This window comes from Epinephelus moara, chromosome 21, assembly GCF_006386435.1.
Source record: "Epinephelus moara isolate mb chromosome 21, YSFRI_EMoa_1.0, whole genome shotgun sequence".
NCBI lineage: Eukaryota > Metazoa > Chordata > Actinopteri > Perciformes > Serranidae > Epinephelus > Epinephelus moara.
Genome location: NC_065526.1, coordinates 25,562,253 through 25,583,794, shown reverse-complemented (window position 1 = coordinate 25,583,794; position 21,542 = coordinate 25,562,253). Strand labels below are relative to the sequence as shown.

Here is a 21,542-nt window from a genome sequence, read left to right as displayed (position 1 = left end):
TACCGTCATAGCAGAGGACAAGATCAGCTGTATAACAGAGACAGTAAATGTTATTGCGATGTTAGGATATTGTTATTGTTTAGAATGTGCTGCCAACAAGTACATGAAATGTCACACGAGAGGCCAATGCTGTTGTGTTACACGACACCCCGTTCACACCTCTTTTGCTTCTGGAATGCCGGCATGCTATCTAAAAGTAACACACTGCCATGGCATGATGCCAGCGTTGTTTCTGTGTGAAAAAACCCCCAAAGAGCCAGCGTAATGAAAGGACTTTGTTGCAGCTCTATTGCACGATCTCTGTGTAAAAGGGCAAAAGTTACTTGACCATTGTATATTGATTAGATTAACTTTACCAAAATATCAGCAGCGTGATGTCTTAAGAAACAACTGGACACTTGAAAGATGGGTTTCTTGAAAAAGATGTTGTAATGTTTCAATGCTGTTAGCACCACAGGCAGATCTCCATTTACTTCAGTTATATTTGGGAGGTAGCAGTAAAACAGGTCTCTTAAAACCTTAGCAAGCAAAAACAAAATTATCTGCATGGATATCTGCTGCAGGTAAGTGAAGCAATATGTTCATTTGTAATTTTGGTGAACTGACCCTTTAAGGCAGTGCTGTAATTATGTTAAAACTCTTTGGAAGTGCATCTGAAAGTGAATCACACCCCACCTTCCTTTTCATTCAGGAAAGACTGAGGCGAAATAGAGCACATGCAACACTTTGAGGCATGCATGAAATCAGACCTGGTATGTGCTCGCTGGAATAATTCATATGGCCGCATGATTCCAAATTCTAGGAATACCACATGTTGATCGCTCCCAGAGATAGGCTGGGTTTCACATTGCGCCTCTGTGGGCCAGAGGGGCTTAAAGAGAGCAGCTCTGGTCATTACAGCACCACAGGGGAGCTCGTCTGATCACAGATCCTCACTCCACACTGTGTTTACATTCTGATCAGCAACACCAAGCCCCCATCATCCCCGTACAAATGGATGTTTATTTAGACAGCGGACCTGAACAGGATTTCATTGTAATCTCTGTAGAGGGTGACAGTGAAAACATCACTCTAGGGTTTCACCCAGCGGGGAAACTGCTGTTCAGCAGTGTAAATAGAGAAATTACATCCCCTAAGCACAGCAGAGGAAAGAAAGGGCTCTTTCTTGACGGTAGATTTAGGAGATGAAGTCAGTATGGCCATAGTTTCTGGTTTCTACCAGTGCAAATGTTTAGTGTAGAAGGGCAAGATTGTTGACATACACGCTGATCCTAAATCAGATTTGGATTAAACAGTATTTGAGTAAGTCTTAGAGGGCGGTTTGTTGCTGCAGACAGGTGGAGTTTACTGCTGCAGAAAATTCGTACTGATAAGTCCACCACTCATAAACAAGACGTAAGGAGTTACTTTCAAATACAGTTTTCCCCAGGTTTCCTCACAGCCCTGCGTAGGCTACGCTTAAGATAAACTCACATAAAAGAACACTGTTCTTAAGGTCAGCTCGTGCTCTCTATGGTGTGTGTGGTCTTTGCGGTGCGGAGGGTCGACACAGTGGGAGTTGAGTTCAGCAGAGGTTCTCCACTGAGCTGCGTGCTCAGGACAGAAAACAAAACTCTACCTCCAGCTCAGTCGTGCATTCCAACAAACACAAAAGACAGTGGACGGAAAGAGTTCTCACACTGGTTGCTGCACAAGCGACTACTACTGGTAAGTCTGTGTGTAGACCTCAACAAACTAACAGTATGATGAATACTAATATTGATAATACTGGCATTAGGGGTGGGCGAAATGGAGAAAATCAAATATCACAGTATTTTTAACCAAATGCCTATTGGTACTTTTACAAAAATATTTGTATAATGAGAGTAATGTAAAGATGAAGTAAAAGGCAAATAAAAGAATAGCTAAAACAATCTGGTGTGTTCAGAAAATGACACCACTATCCATCCATCCATCCATCCATCCATCTATCCATCCATCCATTTTCGTAACCGTTTATCCTTGAGGGCTGCGGGGGGACTTATCCCAGCTGACATTGGGCGAGAGGCAGGGTACACCCTGGACAGGTCACCAGACTATCGCAGGGCTGACACATAGAGACAGACAACCATTCACGCTCACATTCACATCTACGGGCAATTTAGAGTTATCACTTAACCTGTATGTCTTTGGACTGTGGGAGGAAGCCGGAGTGCCCGGAGAAACGCTGACACAGGGAGAACATGGGGCGACAGTGCTAACCACTACACCACCGTGCCGCCCAGGAAACATTCGCGGACTGTTTCATATGAGCAGTTTTTGGAGGCTTAAAGATGTGAAAGTCTAGTATTTAACAAGAAACAAAAAGTCTACAGTCATGTATTTGAGCTAAATGCAGAGGCAAGTATGCTAACATGTCCACAATGACTATGCTAACATGCTAATGCTGAACAAAAATAATTTTTACCATGTTCACCATCGTAGTTTAGCATGTTAGCAGGCTAACATTGGCTAATTAGCACAGAACACGAAATACAGCCAATCAAATTTGTTTGAATTTATCCTGACGGGTGTATGAATGTGTGCACCAAATTTGATAGCAATCAATCTAGTAGTTGTTGAGACATTTCACCCAGAATCACACGTCAATCTCATGGTGGCTCTCATGGAAAAGGTCAGGGGATCAGTACGTTACACTGTCTGAGAAACATGAATGTTCCAAAATGGGGGACTCATCAACAGACAACCAGACAGAAGATCAGGAAAGTCCAAAAGAAAAAAAAGGGCAAAAGTTACTTGACCATTGTATATTGATTAGATTAACTTTACCAAAATATCAGCAGCGTGATGTCTTAAGAAACAACTGGACACTTGAAAGATGGGTTTCTTGAAAAAGATGTTGTAATGTTTCAACAACAAACATACTTTTGTGATACAGAATTCTGTTTATCACCTCACGACCCCTTACAAATATCTTGTGATCCCTTGGGTGGAGAAATCTACAGAATTATAGCAGCTCTGAATAAACAACATTGTTCCCCCTCATCCCTCTGAACTAGCCTAATTGAGACACGATCATTAGGGGCTTACCTTGGCATTTTGCAGGGCGGTCTGGTAGCTGGACGGTTTGTAGTACAGCCGTTGGGACGGGTCGGTGTGGATGTCTCCTAGAAACAGCTCCTCCACCAGGTGATCCAGGTTGTGATGCAGGTACTGCTTCTCCACCCTCAGCAGCTGCAGCTCGTGCATGGCAAAATTAAGCTCCCTGGAGCAGTCGTAGCCACCCTCCTCGCTCCACAGCTCATAGAGCACACTGGGCTCCCAGGGGCCCTTCACGGCCCCTCTGCAGCTGCGGTTGAGCCTCTGGCTGAGCTCCTTGGCCACGGTGGCTGTGTGACAAACCATCTGGACGCGGTGGAGGTGGTACTCCGCCTCTGTGCCGCCGCGGATGATCCAGGAGGCCTGGCGTAGGCGCAGACGACCCCGGATGACCAGAGTGTAGGTGGGTTTGGTGCAGTGGTTGTCCTCGTAGTAGAACTGGTGAGCCTGGAAGGTGTTGTTGGGGTAGAAACTGTAGGAGCGCGTCAGGAACTCTGGGCCAGGTCTCACCTCACAGCTGCAACAGAAACCACAGGTCTCAGATAAACACTAGGCAAGTTTGCATCCAGAAAATGTTAATAAAAAGAAGAGCTTAGTGTTTTAGTTAGCAGCAAGACCTTCCTTTATTTTTTGTTCCCTTAGCATAGCCTTAGTCTGCAAAATATATCGGAGTCAAGCTGCTTTTTAAAAGACCTTCTGACTTCACAAGTGCATGCTCTTCCACAACATGTTTGCTATTCTTTTGTGTAAAATACTGTTAAAACTGAAAATAAGGTCTATGAGAAATTTAAATTTGGCAGGAAATTGTAAACTGAATTATAATGAAGAGAAGAAGAGGAATTACTCTACGCTGCCTTAGACCAAATCTTATTTACCATGGTTTTGTTTCTACCCTCTAAGCAGCCACAGTTTTTGGTTTATTCCAGTATAGTAAGAAGATCAGTTGCAGAGACTTGGAAACTTGCTTAAGATCCCTGTAATCCATTACAGTAAACTTTTAATCCCCACTTTTTTTGTAGGGGGGGGGTTAAAGAAAAGTCATGTTTTATGCGTGTTCATGTGCAAACTTTGTGTTGCATTCATGGAAAGTGCTAACCTGCGCCCTGTGAGAGTAGGTTTACACTGGCCAGATACATTCTTCATTGTTTCAGGGAATAGTGTATTTTAAGTACCCTAAAAATACAGTATATATATGTTGTGATTATTTCTGTGTGAGGGCAGCGAGAAGAATGATTTAGAAATTATTTTGTAGTTTTTGCCTAGAAATTTTATTTTATTGTCTTAGATGATTATGGGTTAACTTTGGTTTGTCACCCTGTTTTAAAGCAAGAGGTAGAATCTTCTGAAGGAGAATTCAGTGTTAGAGCTGAAGTTGGTTTGGTTCAGGTGCAGACCTGGGGCACGTTCAATCTCAAAACGGTTTCCAGGTTGAACAACATGTTTCCCCGAAACAATGTGCAACGGGCTTTGAGGTATGCTTTCTCTGGTTTGGTGGGAGGTGTTACCCAAGCAACCAGCAGCAACTTGTATATAAACCTGATTCTGGTAGATCATACATTTTTTGTTTTTATTTAACACCTGCTTTAGCAATGTAAATGTTTGTTTTCAATGCCAATAAAGGCCCTTCTAATTAAACTGAACTAAACACAGCAGTTTTAAAAAGGCAGTGCACCTATGTAAAACAACAGGGTGCCCAACACACTACCCTTTCTGTTTAAATAAAGGTTTTGCTACATTTTGCCCTGCTGGAAGTTTGCCATTCGCTGCCCAATGGCCATGAGCCTAACTTTTCTTTTGTTGACTTCTGGATCTTATGTTCTTTGGGAAAAGCTTTTGTTTATTTGTGTATTCACAGCCTCACCAAAACCAGCCTGAACTGCTTATTGGTTCTATAAAAACTTTAAATAAAAATGACACTGGGTAAAGATTATTCTGGCCTCCATGTGTTTTCCTTCCACCACCCGGTCAGTCCTCAGACAGTCAAGATTGATGATTTGGTGGATGCATTTCTTTAACAGGCGATGGATTTTTTTTAAATGCAAGCCAAAAAGCCAACAAAAAAAGTGTTCAGATGTTTAGCAGATGACCATGAAGTACCACAAATGCACCAACAAAGCACTTTCAAAAACAGTCCCTGCTCACAAAAGGATGATGAAGAGGAAAGAGAGCGCTGTAAGTTTATTTTCTTCTGTGTCATTACCACTGCATGGTTCAGCTCAACTTGACTCTGCTTGACTTACTTTTGGTACCAGAACTTTTCTCAATTTTGTTTTCCACTGCAGATAGTACCCCGTCAATGAAGGTGGGATTCTCAGTTGATCGTCATAGAAACTGCCGTGACATCGTCTTCAATGTGTCACAATGCGTGTTTCTCTATTCAACACTCGCTGGAACTTTTCATCTGCAATCAAACAGGATAACGTCTGCACTTTGTCAACTGACCACGGTGTGGTTTTGTGGGCTGCCATTTAAAAAAAATCTAGGTCAAGTGAATAAAAAAAATGCAGCTGCTAATGACAGTAGCTTGGCTATTCAAAAATGGCGGGTTTGTGCAGGATGTCCCTTGTCACGCTAGTGACGATTCTTGTGCAATCAGCGGTCTGAAGGGTTTAAACTCCTGACTTCAAAGTATTGGCTCAGCTCGCTTGGAACATCAACCAAAGTGGTACCAAAAGACAAACGTTTGCAAGCAAGCTGAGTTGAGTCTTGCCTGTACCATGACGTGGAAATGAGGCTTTACTGTTGCTTGAAAAATATGAACACTCTAAAACCTCACAGTATATTCTTAAAATTCTTAAACACATAGGGGCTAGCTGCATTGGATTTCGTTTGCCAAACTTCCTGCCTTCCTGCATAAAAGATGCACAGAAAACAGAAGTCCATGGTTGTTTACCTGGTGGACACCCAGTGACCCTCGACGTTGGGAGGCATCTGCACAGTGATTCGGGCTCCATTGTGGAGGTGCTTCAGCATGTGTTGGCACTGGGAGTCTTTAAGCGACCGGCCAAAGGTTTTCTCCAGAGAGAGACGGCTGGACCGTCCGTCTGAGTAGTGAAGAGAAGAACCACCTTCGGCCCAGCCTATGGAAACAATAAGGACACAAAAAGGTTTAGTTCAGGTGAGATTTTACCTTTATTCATTTACTTGGTCTTCTTTTAGGCATGAGAGACATGATTTTATTGTTAAAACATCAAATTTGGAGGATATTAGTCTCTTTATTTCTTTATTTTCAAGTATCAATGTAGTGTTATGAATTATACTGAAATCCTGAATAGATACATGGTAAAAATTGAGGTTTAAATGTTGAATAAACCACTTAAGAATGAGTTTAGTTTGGCAGATCCTTTTTCTTTTAGTCCTTTACATCCTAATAAATGACACAACTGCTTTTAAGGCAGCTGATAAAGTCAAAAACACTTTGATCAAATGGAGAAAGACGTTGTCTTGTTGGTTTCTCTCTCATGTTTTCACTCTGCTTATTCAATCACTCAGGCCTCTTTGAAGTGTTTAGAGGGTTTTATGTAGCCATTTTAACTCATGTCATCACCCGGGGATTACAGGGCTTTATCAGAGACCTGCAACACCTGTCATGAGTGGAGTCTTTATGGGTTAATATTGGCTGAACATGTGATGAAAAGGCAAAACTTCAATGTCCAAGCTGAAGAAGTGATGGGTGGCTTCCACAGCAGACTTGAACAAATACTAAAACCAACTCTGAAATCAAGCTACAAACAAAGTTGAAAAGGATAAGAGCAGTACTCAAGTTTGAAAGCTCAGAGTTCCCACCCTGTCCGCGTACCCTCGAAGCAGCACGTGAAATAACAATACCTTCAACAATAGGCTGAGCTTAAGGGGATAAAATATCGGAAATGAAAGCATTTTCAAAGCCTGCAGCCAAAGAAAAGCCTTGGAGCTCACATTCCAGCGAGGATTTATTCCATGTAATACTCTAATATCACCAAAATCTACCTTGAAATATGAAGACTTTGCCTTAAATTCTTTCAGTTTGGACCTGACTTGCCTGGCAATATCATTTAACGCCTTGGAATGCTGCTGTGGTTGCTTCTGTGCTTTTAATTTGAGACTAATAACACCAAGGGAGGAACAAAAAAACATCTGATTAGAAGACGCTGAAAGCTCTATGAAGAACAAAGCTTCATCCAGTTGTTTTACACCCAGCGAGGCCGCTCTTATGTGTGTTAGCCGAGGCTTGTGTGTAAATCACCACATCACAGCGCTGCTCAGTGGAAACACTGGACAGTTGGGAGACTTGATCCCCAGACTCAGCTGGTGGCATTAGTAACGCTGCTGGCAGGAGCTGTGTTAAAAATCAAAGAATAGGCTTCACAGTTTGCTCTGTGTGTGTGTGTGTGTGTGTGTGTGTGTGTGTGTGTGTGTGTGTGTGTGTGAAGCCTTTTTTTTTGCACCTGCAGTAAGCCTGGACACCGAGTGGCTGCGAACAGCTTGTTTTCACAATGAGGAGAGCAGAAACTAGCACTAAGTGTTTGTGTGTGTGACTTTAAAAGGAAACCTGGTGAGATGTTTAATGCAAACACACTTTTAACCTCACTGAGGTTTCCGCGCCTCGGATTTATAGCAGGTGAACTTCAGGGTAGGAAACACTCACAGAGCATATTTTCTAGCTCAGAACACCAGTATATCCCTGCATACATGCACAGATGCACAGAAAACACACAACTGTATTTCTTCAATGGAAAGTATTGAAGGTACAAAGACACTTTCAGCTATAGAGCTGTATCTCTAACTCACGTACACTTGTTTATGCTTTTAAGAACTGAAATGATGAGTTGACTTATGAAATTAGTCCTTCAACAGAAAAGAAATCAGCCAAAAAGTGATAATTTATTAATATAGTAAAGTAAAAGTAAAAAATACAAAGAATTGAGCCTCTCTAATGTGCATATTTGCTGTTTTTTTGTCATCTTCTATGACAGCATATAAAACAATTTGAAGACATCACCTTGTGTGCCTTATCACTTTTTACTATTTTCTGATATTTTATGGCCTAAATAATTAGTCGCTTAAAGGGATAGTGCACCCAAAAATGAAAATTCACCCATTATCCACTCACCCATATGCCGAGGGAGGCTCAGGTGAAGTTTTAGAGTCCTCACAACACTTGCAGAGATCCAAGGGGAGAGAGGGTAGCAACACAACTCCACCTAATGCAGGCTTACGGCCTGTAGCTCTAACTGCCTCTCTGTGCACCTCACTCACGTGTGCGCGCTTGTGCGTGAGACCAGCGAAAGCTACAATGAGGCTAAAAACAGAGTTCAAATGATGTTTTTCCAAACAACTTTTTATGTTGGGGCTTTAGGACACTTGGATCACTACGGACGAGCAGTATGGAGATATTTTGTGGTTTCAATTATGTGTTTTTGGACGTTTGAATCTGGACGCCGTAAGCCTCCATTAGGTGGAGTTGTGTTGCTACCCCCTCTCCCCTTGGATCTCCACAAGTGTTGTGAGGACTCTAAAACTTCACCTGAGCCTCCATCGGCATATGGGTGAGTAGATGATGGCTGAATTTTCATTTTTGGGTGCGCTATCCCATTAACTAAGCTAATACTTGGGTTGATTTATAATGAAAATAATTGTTATTTAAAGCCCTTTCAATTAACAACCAGTGCCATCTGAGCAGCAATTAACTATGTTAAGCAATTCATTGAAGCGTCAGCTGGTGGGCTGGTACCTGGATTGCTCATTTTTTCATCTGTAAAAAAAGAGTTTTCCTTTCCTTTGACTAACGTTTCAAAATAATTGATAACAATTAATGCATAATGAAAAATGCTGGATAATTATTTCATAATTTATGGGAATTTGGGGGTAAGGATTACCACTGATTACCAAAAGTTTGATTGCTTGTTATGGAGACAGCTCATTGGTAGTAAGTAGTCTTTTGTTAAAAGGCATGAACCACATTACAGTTGTTCAAAGATGAGCTGTGGTTGAAAATGCTGGGAAGAACTAGTAAGTGGGTTTTACATATACTGTATATTTACAAATTGTTACTCTCTGAGCAAACAATCTCACCATAATGTCTATTTAATGGATTATTTATCTTCATAAAGAGCCTATTTTAAATCCCATCAGCCTTACACACAACACCAAAAACTGAATATAGTCAATAAAAAAGGGCAAATCTGATTATTTTATAAAATGACGATGATGATTTTTGACAGAGGATTCCCAGCAACCCAGCAGGGCTGACAAAATCTACTCAGCTCTGCAAGAATTTATGTAAATGTTGTATCCAAACACAGAAAGATGCTGATGATAGGATGGTGAATCCTCTGCTTACATTCTGCTGCGCTTTCTAGGGATTCTGGGTAATGTATGCCCTCCCCAACGGAGATACTGAATTAATGTATTGCTCCAGTATCCACAATATCTTAGTTTCCTTCCCAGCTTCCAAACAAATCGGGGACCTCACTTTTTCCTCAGTTAAAAACACATGTAATGTTAAAAAAGGAGAGCTGATTTATACTCTAATCTGTGAATAACTTGCATCAAATAAAAAGAACATCTAGTATGGATCTTATTTAGCTGTTTTTGGTAACAGATGTTGGAAACAAACTGTTAATGTTTCTGTATCTGATGTTAAACTCTGTGATTTAATGTTAAACTATGCAGCAGCAACAAACCTGATCCAGAGTCAGCTCGTCAGACTTGTTTAAGGTTTATTTGTGGCTTTGTGAAAATATCATAATTATAATGAAGCACACGCTTTTTTGGAGTAATTCTAAACACAGTTACAAATCTTTTTTACAAAGAGTTTTATTACATCAAAAATGAGAGCTCACAATGGAAAACAGGCTTATGGGGAAACAAATGAGGAAATGATTAAAAAGAGTTTATGTGTGTAGCCTGTTTGTAAAATTACTTTTTAAGAGGAAGCGTCATACAACTCTTTCTATTCTTATTTAACGAGTGTTGAATGTGTGAGTGGTGGGAGTTTCTTCCAATAGCTGTCTTGAATAAAAAAAAAGAAAAAAAAAAGCTTTCCCCACATTAAGGCAAATAATCAGACCGGCTGGACTCGAACCCTCTTTGGTCCCTCGCTGCTGCTGCTTTCCCAAACTGCTGCTCTCTATCTAAATCAAAGCGCCCACAAAACTCCCAGAGCCCCAAACCACAGAGAACATTTCCAGTTGGCCTGAGCCCACCAGTGAGGTAACAGCACTGGGACCCCTGACAAGCAGAGAGACTCCACATCGTTTATGGGAAGAAAAAAGTCCAGAAGTGCCAGAGCAGAGACCAGACAAAGGACTGTTCTTTGTGTTATCTTAGCATTTGGCAGCAACCATGACGGAGTTGAAGGGAATGGAGGAAATAACACAACATTTAGGGATTTTGACTTTAAAGTCACAAAGTACAGTGGTACAATTTTAAAGAAATAGTGGTGCTTGAGCATTTTTTATTTTGGAAATGGGAAATATTGTACTTTCTGTTATCCAACACACATTTATCTGACAACTCTAGGTACAAGTCTCTTTATGCAGATTAGAAATGTACATTCAGCTCTAAGTGAAGTCATAAAATGTTGTTTCTGTTAGTAACAAGGGTCTACAGCCATGCTAGTGGCTAAATGCTAACATCAGCATACTAACATGCAACAATATAAGTCTCGGAGGACGGTCAGGAGTGTGAGGAATCTACACACACAAAAAGCCTTTGGACAACAAACTTAAGAGTCTATAGCCATGCTAGAAGTACTGTGACACTGTAGCACTGACTGTATGTAAAGGTGGACAACTCGTCTCCACTTCCTCCAACTGTACAAAAATGAGGCCAAAATACCGCGGATATGGCCGCTGCATTTGGAGCCAGAGTCTGCATAGTAGGAATCACCTTGGTATTGAGTTCCCACCCATAAACCCGTCTGAGAAATCGCGAGCAGCACCACTGATCGCAAGCACACAGATTGACACACAGACATAAATCATGATGTCAAATAAATAATTAAAACCAAACTTATGAGCAAAACGAACACTTGAGCAGACATCAATTTGATATTAACAACCCAAAATCACAGAAATAAGTTTTGGGAATACTTTACTTGACGTGGACTTGAATCTTTTAGTTTGGCCCATGTCCAATCCACTAATATGGAGGGGGCGGGGTTTATGACCTGCACTGCAGCCGGCCACAGGGGGGCGATTGAGATGTTTTGGCTCCATGTTTGGGGAGCTGTCATGTCGTTCATCTTTATTATACAGTCTGTGGGCTATAGTATTTGTGGCATGTTAATGCTAAATGATGCTAACGTCAGCTAGCCTGGTAAAAGCATCCTGATGACATGAGCTCAACATTCTGTTTCGTTCTCTGTCTCTAGCTCTAGCTCTGCCGCCTCCCAAAAACACTTTCCAGAAATTAAAATCCAATCAGGGCCAATCAGGGATCCCCACCACAGCTGACAATGTAAGCAGCCAATCAGGGACTGCATTGTAGTTGATGAGGTAAAATGCAGGCTGCAGCTTGCAGAACAGTAATGGCCTTTCCCGCTCCCTCGTAGAGTAAACACAGCACTAAGTGAACTTATTGCAGAAACAGTGTCAATGACCACACTTAAACAAGAACAAGAGTGTGATTGTTGAGCTCAGGTCATCAGGATGTTCATCCCAGGTTAAACATCAGTGTGATGGCATGCTCACAGTGACGACGCTAACATATGAATGTTTAGCAGGCATAATATTTCCCTTAGTGTTGGAATGCTAACAAAGGCTAAGTAGCACTAAACACAAAGTTCGGCTGAGGCTTTAGTCTTTTTTTTTTTTTAAGGTATTTGGTCATAAACCAAAGATTAGAAAAAATGCCTTTTTGATCCGATGATGATTTCATCCCGAGGGGGATATTAATGTCATGGCAATTTATTCAACTGTTAGAAGACAGTTTATTAAAAGTAAAAAATCTCATTTGGTAACCACGAATGGCTCTACAAATCCATCCATCCATCCATCCATCCATCCATCCATCCATCCATCCATCCATCCATCTAAAAATCATATTAACCTTTAAAAAACTCTGAGAAAATAATTCTTGTTTACGTTTCACGACACAAGTAACATTCCACATTAACTAAAATGCAAAGTGTACACTAACAGGGCCCATTCAGTCTCATCTCAAAGTGCATTTAGTAGCTTTTCTGGAGCTATATAGAGTGGTCAGAAAAAAATGGGAATTTGAGCTTCAATTCCGTGACAAACTCAAGCTGTTGATGAAGATCATGTGACATAACTGAAGGTCCAAGAGCAGCTACTAAATGGACCTGGAGGTGAGATCATTTTGTCAAAGGTTCATTCTTCACTATCAGCAATTTTCCTGCAGGACTGAAGAATATTCTCCTGGCGCTCTGTTGCTATTCTCAAAAAGATTTTGACGTCTTCCTTCCCGACTGAATGAATCACCACTGAGACACTGCGGAGACAGAAGTGGGACACGCTGGGCTGCCTGACGATTAGCATCATTTGTATCCCCTCCATCTGTCTTTCCTCTGTCTTCCCCCTGTTGGTTTATTTGAACTTGTGACCACATTTTCTTTGTGCTGCTGCAGTTTGTCTCCGTTTGTCAAACTTATCTTGACATGATTTCTAGGAATCTTTCTTGTTGCTTTGATATGATGTTGTTTTGCTTATTTCCATGCTGATGCCTCTGCAATTAAACCTGCAGCACTTACTACTTGGAGTTATGTTAGTTGTCTCGTGCTGCTTTGAAAACTCAAACATCACAGTGTTGATCACACTGAAACATGATGGTAAGTGTCGCTCAGCCTAACAAGACCTCAGCTGTGGCAGCGTTAGTATCAGAGCGAGACTGATGTATTAGCAGGCTGATGTCATCAGCCGATATCGCCTTAAAGTGGCAGTGTAGTATTTCTTTTGTTAAGACGCTTTTATATGCCCATTTAAAAAAATCTGACCCGCACAGTAGCAAATCCATTAACATATTAAATTTTGTGTTTTGTTAGTTACATATATGCAACAAATCAACAAAACATATGGCTGAATATACACATGATACATGGTGCATTAAACTTTCTCTCCAGATAGTACATTTTCCTGTATTTGTATGTGTTAATGGACATTAAAAACATTTATTGATAATGACTAATTAACCAAATTTCCCGTGAAGCTTACTTGTTAAAATTGAATGTGATCTTAGTCAAGTTTAATTATTTAACTATCAGATATCAGTCCTCAGTACTAGGACTGTTACGATATCAGAATTTCTAACTTTGATACAGTACCTTGAAAAATATCAATATTTAATACCGTTGAGGAAGACTGATTTTGAGGGCATACAATTTAAATTTTTTATTAAAAGATAAATATAACAAGGCTATAAGATGAAGACGACAACTTTCCCTTTCTTGTTTAGTAGCAGAGAACGACAGACTGACTGTGGTAAACGTTAACAATGAGAGCAAGAAAGAACTACTGATCCTGGTGTATCGATGCTGCGGAAAATGAGTATTGAATCTGTTTCAAATATTCAGAATTGATATGTATGGATCAATCAATACTTTTGACAACACTACTCAGTCCATATCAGAGCTCTACCAATATCGGTTTCAGCCTCAGACATAAGATATCGGTCAAGTTCTAGTTTGTACTTGTGATATCAATGATTAAATGGTGTTGTTTTTTAATTGTTGTTTATATAATTTAACATTTTGTCTACTTTATGTACTGGCAATGACTAAAATTCGAGAGCAACTTACACATATCTTCACTTTTTATCAATCTAACATCAAGATGAACATAAAAATTTGTGAGATAGGATATTAGTTGAGCAAACAGTTTGTAAAATGCTGAATATTTACTTATGTAATAAAACTTACAGACCCCATCGAGGCCCAGCAGAAGTCTCATATGAGTAAAAAGGTGACCTACAGCTGCTGCTCCATGTTTCTTCCTGTCTTTCATAAACTTTGCTATTTGACTCTCCTAAATTCTCACCGAGGTTTTTTCTCTCTCCCCCTGTAAATTTACTGCGCACACTAATCTAGGCTGACAGTGCATTTTCATTGCCACTAGGAAAGGCTGCAATAACACACCACTTAATTGAATGTTACATTCACTTAAACACACTTAAGGATAAGTGGACTCAAAAATATCGTTTTATCTCAACCCAGTCATTTGAAGTTGCAGCCAAATGTTGCCTTCCACTGTCACTGCCAGCAGATGGATTGGGTCAACTGCAGTCCCATAATCCTCTGCTGCTCAGACAGGGTTTTCATCAGGAATGGATGTTTTAAGTGGCTCTTAACTCCCCGTGCTTTCATCTGCCCTGCAGCCCTGGGGGAAGCTTTTTATTGCCTTTTAGCCTTCAAACATGTTCATCACTGTGGCATAAGGGATAACTTAGCCGGAAAATATTATTACTATTAGTCCTGTTGGACACAAACACACAGCCATGACGGTAAACAGGTGTGCAGAGGTGAAGAGGGGCATGTCAGGTTCCTATCTGGCATTTATGCTTTACAGAAGAAGTAGTAAACATTTTAAAATCCACGGCACTTTCTAAAAATGCATTAATAATATGGATGATGTCATCCTTCTTTATGGTTTGTGCAGCAGCGCTTCTATAACAGGCTGTTTACGCACTGTGTTTTGCATGCACACGTGGAGTCAAACATGTTTCCACTCAGACCTCCACACTTGCTGCACTTCGTGGATCAAAGTCAATTCATGGAAAAGTTTCTTACCCAAAAAAGCAACGAGCAGCAGTGTAGATGACGGCCCCATTCCGCTCTCTGGGGGGACTGAAACAAGCTTCACTGGTCACACTGGGGAGATAGGCTTTTCCTTTACGCAGCGTCCTTATTGATTCCGACACAAATCCTCACATTATGTATCCAAAGCGTGGAGCAAATACTCCTGACATATCCGAGCATCATAGGAAACACACCTCCGGTTCTCTACAGAGGATAAAACCCTCCGATGCACCTGGTTCAAAACAAAGAGTCGCACATAGAAAAGGAAGGAGAGTCCAAACTTTACAACTCCGGAGGAGTTCAACGCTGTGGTTCACTGTTGAAATGGAGCAGCTCGGTTGCTTTTACGCGCGTCCTCCGTGCGCCCTGGAGGAGTGTTTGTACGTGTGCTCAGAAACTGGACTCACCCCCGCCTCCGTACAGATTTTAGGGGCGTGGAGTGTGTGGAAGTTTTCTCCCGTTAGATGCACACTGCAAAAAGTCGCCCATGTGAACAAGGTGTGTTGGTCAGCAGCTGAACTGTTGAAATTTTTTGAGTCTTAAAATATGTTCAGATAAATTGAAATAACTTTGAATTCTCATAGTACCTCAAATGCAAACTTGCAAAGCAAAACAACATCACATCATAGTGCCAAATCTGTATGTTTTCACATTATTTTAAATTAAGCATTACAATTAGATTCTACAAGCAAAATCTTCAAAATGAAAAGTGAATTGAAACTCAACTTTACATCAGAAAATCTATGGTTTTTGTTGTCTGGGTTGTTAGCAACCATGCAGCTTTGTGTGCACGAGTCCCAAAATGAAACACCCCCAGATAATATGATATGATAATATGACGCTGAACCGAATGTATACTGGCTCAAACATGGTAAAATGTAAGGGTTGTTGTTGCAGTGATATGGGGCTGTTGAAATGGTTTACACAGATAGAGCAGTAAAGGGGTAATCAAAAAATCTTGGGATTAATGAGGGGTAACGTTGTCCTGGGAACACACTGAGCCTTTACTGTTGAGTTTTCAATCTTTTCATTCATGTCCAACTTCCTGTTTGTTATCATTTATGATGAATGCTGCACATTTCTGTTGTCCATGTCTCTCAGATTATTCACCCTCTCATCATGAGCCTGCCTGAAGGAAGGAACTACGACACAGCTTCACAGAGCCTTTTCCCTCCCAGACACCTGTGTGTGTGTGTGTGTGTGTGAGAGTGTGTGTGTGTGTGTGTGAGATAGAGAGAGAGACCTTGGCCTTGAGTTTCCAGCCCTCTGCCTCTTTCAGCTTGTGCCTCTTTGCTGTTTTGTCTCTCTGATCTTTTGACCCTGAGGCGAGAGTCTCTATCTCCTCTTCACTCATCCAGTCAGCCACCCTGACACTGAGCCAACTGTGTTATAGGCCTCCCCATCTTTAAACACTGAAGGCATCTGCACAAAAACACAAAGTCTACTTCTCTTTCATTTATGATACTGTCAATTTCAAATCATGATTACGGAGTATCAGTTTTTACCTAAAATTGTGAGTTACACAATGGGAGTTGCTTTTCAAATAAACAATAAGATCCTGTTTGAGCTCAGAAGAAAGAACAGATAGAATAAACAGACAGAAGAACATTTGTAAACATGGTTTCCTGATGGGAATTTTACCACAGTTAAATAACTAGTATCCCTTAAAGGAGCACTCCACAGACTAGAGCTGCATTCCTAAAACTGTCAGACTCATAACATCTTTAAAAAAAACCCATCAAAATCAATGCAGCAGATCCTGAGATTTTGATATTTTTCACGTTTTGCTTCCTTGTCAAAACCTGATGACTACATTATCCACAATGCAACTTGACTCCCAATAGTTAAGTCAAAGATTTGAGTGTGTTATGCTAATACAGCCTGGAGCAGAGATAAGGAGCGAGCTATAGAGGTCTGGCAACTTCACCTCTTTCTATCAGCACACCCTCAGATTTGTTTATTTCGAACTTCTCGGCACCAACTGACGCTGACTCAAGTGACATCACTGCAGGCAATTTATCAGATTTAGCGCAGCTCTGTCTGTTGCTGGTTTATACATCCTTTTTCACAAATTCATCAGCCTCGGAATCCATTGGCTATCGTCTTACAACGATAAGCCTCTGGGGGCCGAGGCCGGTATTTCGATCTTGTGTGCACTGGCCATTTCAGCTAATCTCTACAAACACATATCTGCATATGAATGCAGATCAAATTCAGATAAAAAAAGGCTAACATGAAGCTAACCCTGGTCAGACAATAACTGATGGGTTCTGAGAATGCATTTCGGCAAAAATGTCCTGCATCTCCACACAGACTCTTTACCTTCTGTTCAAATATGATTGGTCAGTACTACTCAGACTGCAAATAGAAACCAGAACACTGTTGATACCATCATCTAGTCCTGTTGCCTACAGATTCTGCACACATATTGTGGCTCTGAGGTAGAGTGGGTTGTCCACCAGTTGGAGCATTGGCAGGTAGATCCCTGGCTCCTTAAGTCCACATGTCAAAGTATCCCTGGGCAAGATACTGGCCCCTAAATTGCTCCCGATGGCTGTTCCCTCAGTGTGTGAGTGGTTACTGAGTAGCAGGTGGCACCCTGTATTGTAGCCTCGGCCACCAGTGTGTGAATGTGACGTTGTGTAAAAGTGCTTTAAGTAGTCGGAAGACTAGTAAGGCGCAGTCCATTTACCATTTTACCATATGCAGATGTCTGTTTGCAGAGATTACAAATGCAGTAGTAGGCTGCTCCCTGAGACCTGTAGACAGATTTTGATGTTTTCCTTTAAAACTCACTGCTCTGCCTGGTAGGTCAGTCAGCACATATTCATGCTGTACAGGAAAACATTGTTTTAAATATGCAGGACATCATTTTAAATTCTAGGACAAAACATTTTCTAGTGATACCTAATATTTCAGGATGCGTATTGGGGCAATGCACAGAAAAATGATGCACAAGGCATCTAAAATATTTTCCATTCAATGTTAAAAAAATGGAGACATAAACAACGTGAGGGCTGGGTTTGAATATTTAACATATTTCAGTGTAAACATCATATTGCTTGAAGACCCTGAACAAGCTGATACAAAATCATTAAAGCAACCACCTATAAATACTTTTATCTCTGATTAATCTGTTGATCAGATTTAACATGTAGAGAGATATAATAGTGAAGGAGGCCCCACCATACACAAAAACACTATTTCACGTGCTTATCCAATAATCCTCCAATCCTTAATCAGCAGAGTAATGCTCCACTGAGGGAGTTCTAATTAATTTCTATTGTTTGGCGTCTTAACCCTCACGGCTGCCTCCCTCTGTACGCTCCATGGTATTTGCTCTTTTTCCTCTAATCCTGGATCCACGCTCTGGGAGAGTGACTCCAGCCCTCCTCTCTCTCTCTCTCCTTCTCAATTCCTTCTTTTCTCAAGATCCGGAAAAGCCGCAGAGCGAGATCCGGACAAACAGACTGATGGGATTTGCAAGAAGCCCGGAAGGGGCATTAATAAGAGGAGCTGTATAGAGGGAGAGGCTGAAGGCAGGGAGGTGAAACTGGGAGGCTTGTTCTGGTGTGTTGACCCCTGCGTTGTCTTGTGTGGCTAATCAAAGCATCACTGCACTCTCTTTGTGTCTCTGCAGGAATGTGATCTATAACACTGCTTTGCTTGTGAAAAAGCTCAATGGGACAGTAAAACCAGTGAATAACGTGAACCCCCACATTTCCTATGGAGTGTTAATACTACCATGATCTTTTTCTATAGATGCTGAAACTTGTTATTTCTCTTTAAACCCTCAGGGATCTTTCTGACATGTTTTTTGCATTAAGCCTTTATCATCAGTGTCCCTAAACATGTCAGAGCAGATGAATGTGAGTGGGGACATTTCAAAGTTACTGTCTCTCTGTTTCTGATTAAAGCCGTGTTCTGAGATACTGGATGACGGCGCTGTTTTCTGTTTGCCTCCTTCTTCATGTCTCCCCGTAGACGTTTGTGTCATTTCTGGAGGGTGCTGTAAAAAGGCGGAATTAGAAGGGAGTGGCGCACAATGAACATAAAACTCACACTGAGTTATGGGATGTTAATTGTTTTGCTGTTGATTGTTTGTTACTGTAGATCAGGCCAGAGGAGTCACTGACAGCGATGGCAATATGTTTTCACTGACATGTAAGCTATCATCTTGAGTTTAACCTCTTCAACCCTACAAGCTTACTGGTGGGTCAGACACACTCATGCTGTGCAGCCACTCACGGGATTTCAATGATCTGCTATGAACTGCTAGGGCACAACTCATAGATGTAGCAATGTCTCTGGTAAAGTAGGTAGTAGCTGTATGCTGCATCTGCCAACAGAAGGTAAATGAAGCAACTCTGCATGGTTAGGTGACACCTCCACCACAAATTGATGTGTAAAATTTCACCAGAATGCAGAAAATTAAATGTTTGATGCTTAAATCTCTTAGGGGAGTTAGTATTGTGCAGCCATAATAAAGACAGAGTCTCAGGTTTGACCGTTTAAATTGGTGTGCACATCTTACAGCCTACTATAGGTTCCGGGAGGAGCTGGAACAAGCTGATACAGAATATACATATAATAAAGCATTATATCAGGCAGTGTGGAGATGATTTTAACATCCCTAAAGCTAACCTGCATTAATACATTTTTGGCCACTTGGGGGCAGCAGAAAAAAATGTAAATACAACACCAACATATTATCATATTCTAAGTCGCTATGTTAAACTTGTTGGCAAACAGCTAAATTTGACAGCTATTTTAGATTTAATCTTGAGACAAAAATACTTAGTTTTAGGCACATTTTAGTCATTTTTATCTTTCATAGTTTTAGTCTGGTTTTTGTCAACAAAAATTCACGTCATTTTCAACATTACTTTTAGTCAATATGTTTTCTATATGTTCTCTAATCTTTAAACTAATGCAGCTAATTCACGTGTCAGAAATTAGAACCAAGGTGACAGGTTGTATAAACATTGCATTTAGACAATTTGTCTCTACAACTACAAATAATTTCTGCACACTTACAAATGATCATTTCTCCAGCAGTTTTTGAGGTTCATGACAGTAACACTGCAAACAGTTGCATATTTACTTATCCAGTAGATAAATACTAAAACATATGGGGGTTGTGTTTCTGTCCACCTGATGAATGTAAAATATTCATGCTCCTTTTAGCTCAGTTTTTGGTCCCCACCAACTCCTTAGGGATATTTCTGTCTCTTTAGCCGCTAAATGGCTGTCTAACTTTGTCAGCTGTATGTTGCTGGGCCGGTATCTTAAATTTGGTTTTTAGAGCCTGCTGTGGCCAGAAATGACGCTGATGAGAGCCGTGAGAGTGAACCCAAACAGTAAAGTTTCAAGCTGTAAAATCAAAACAATGAGCTGAAAGACGCTACTACGCTGCATACAGCTAAGTGGAACTGCAGATTCGTGTGATGATTCCCCGTGGGTTAAATCCCATTCAAATCAGTAAGTTCTTGTTGTGCTAGTGCCAATCTGTTGACTTGCTTTATACTGAATATTAGGCCGCACTGGTCATTTATTATCCTTTGGATATCATATAAGGGGGATTCTCTGTGCGATAACAACTTTTAGTGTATGATTTGTTATCTTTCAAATTGAAACTATAGTTTTACTTGATTTTCTGGCCCTCCAAGTGACCTTCTTTGAATCAGATACCATCCATCGTGCAGTTAAAGGACTACTTGAGTGATTTAGTATTTTACTTCAATCGTGTAGGGGAAAATGTGAAACAGATTGAAAGAAATAGTCAAAATATGACATACAAGCTGAGATATCCAAACATCAAGCTTGAAAAACACCTGATCCTACAATTCCCATGATGCAAATCCATACCCTATTTTATTCAGGAATCCCAGACTGTTAAACACACACGCAACTGAATACTTTTCAATAGGAGTTAACTGATTTCATATGTAAAATCACTGAAGTGCCCATTTAAGTGATATTAAACATGTGAATTGTATCTGCAAACACTACTGTACTTGACCTACGTTTGCTCCAGTTGCAAAGGACAACTGTGATACTTGGAAAAACACTGCAGACAAACAATGAGTGAAACACGCGAGGCGGCCCTGAGCCCAGTCGAGAAGGCCTGGCTCTGAGTTCAGTTTCAATATGGACGACATCTGCTGCTGGAAAGACAATTGAAACAGTACAGTTAAATCAATCCAGACTGGGAGTGGGAAACAGAGAGACAGAGAGAGGAGGGGAGGGGGAAAAAAAGCGGAGAGGAGGTGTAGGAGAGGAGGGGAGGGAGGTCTTTTCATCTGCGTTGCGTTGGTAAATACTCCCATGTGCAATGACAGATCCCATTGTATGGAACTGCGGGGTCAAGGACAAATTTTCCCTGGAAAATGAAATAAATCCCAGAAACAACGGAGACAATAAAGAAGAAACACAGTTCCTGCCTGTTTTCTTTTTCCTCGATCATTTAACACGTATTTAAAATCAAACTCAGGCTTTCATGTCCAGTTTATAGGCGCTTGAAAAAAAACTTCAGTCCCACAGGAACCCCCAGATGCTACACTAATGTTTGTCAGGCAACAAGCTTTTGAGCAATTACTTCCTCCAGGAGACCTTCAGGTCCTCGTGCGGGTGTGAGGTGATTGACAGTAAGCAGAGCGTAACGTAATGCAGCACTGATATGAAAACACTCCGCTGGGCTCAGAGGAATAATGATAAAACTGAAACA

At 40.9% G+C, this 21,542-nt stretch overlaps 1 protein-coding gene across 1 annotated transcript in view; it reads right to left on the bottom strand.

Moving 5' to 3' along the window:
* Window positions 1-15,185, bottom strand: part of LOC126382455 (protein APCDD1-like) — a 28,733-nt gene extending 13,548 nt beyond the window's left edge. The window contains exons 1-3 of the mRNA XM_050032327.1: window positions 14,807-15,185; window positions 5,972-6,158; window positions 3,070-3,595 (exon numbers count right to left, since the gene is read on the bottom strand). Coding sequence (XP_049888284.1) covers window positions 3,070-3,595; window positions 5,972-6,158; window positions 14,807-14,846 — 753 coding nt within the window. The 5' untranslated portion in view covers window positions 14,847-15,185. The remainder of the gene's footprint in view (window positions 1-3,069; window positions 3,596-5,971; window positions 6,159-14,806) is intronic.
* Window positions 15,186-21,542: the final 6,357 nt, after the last annotated feature.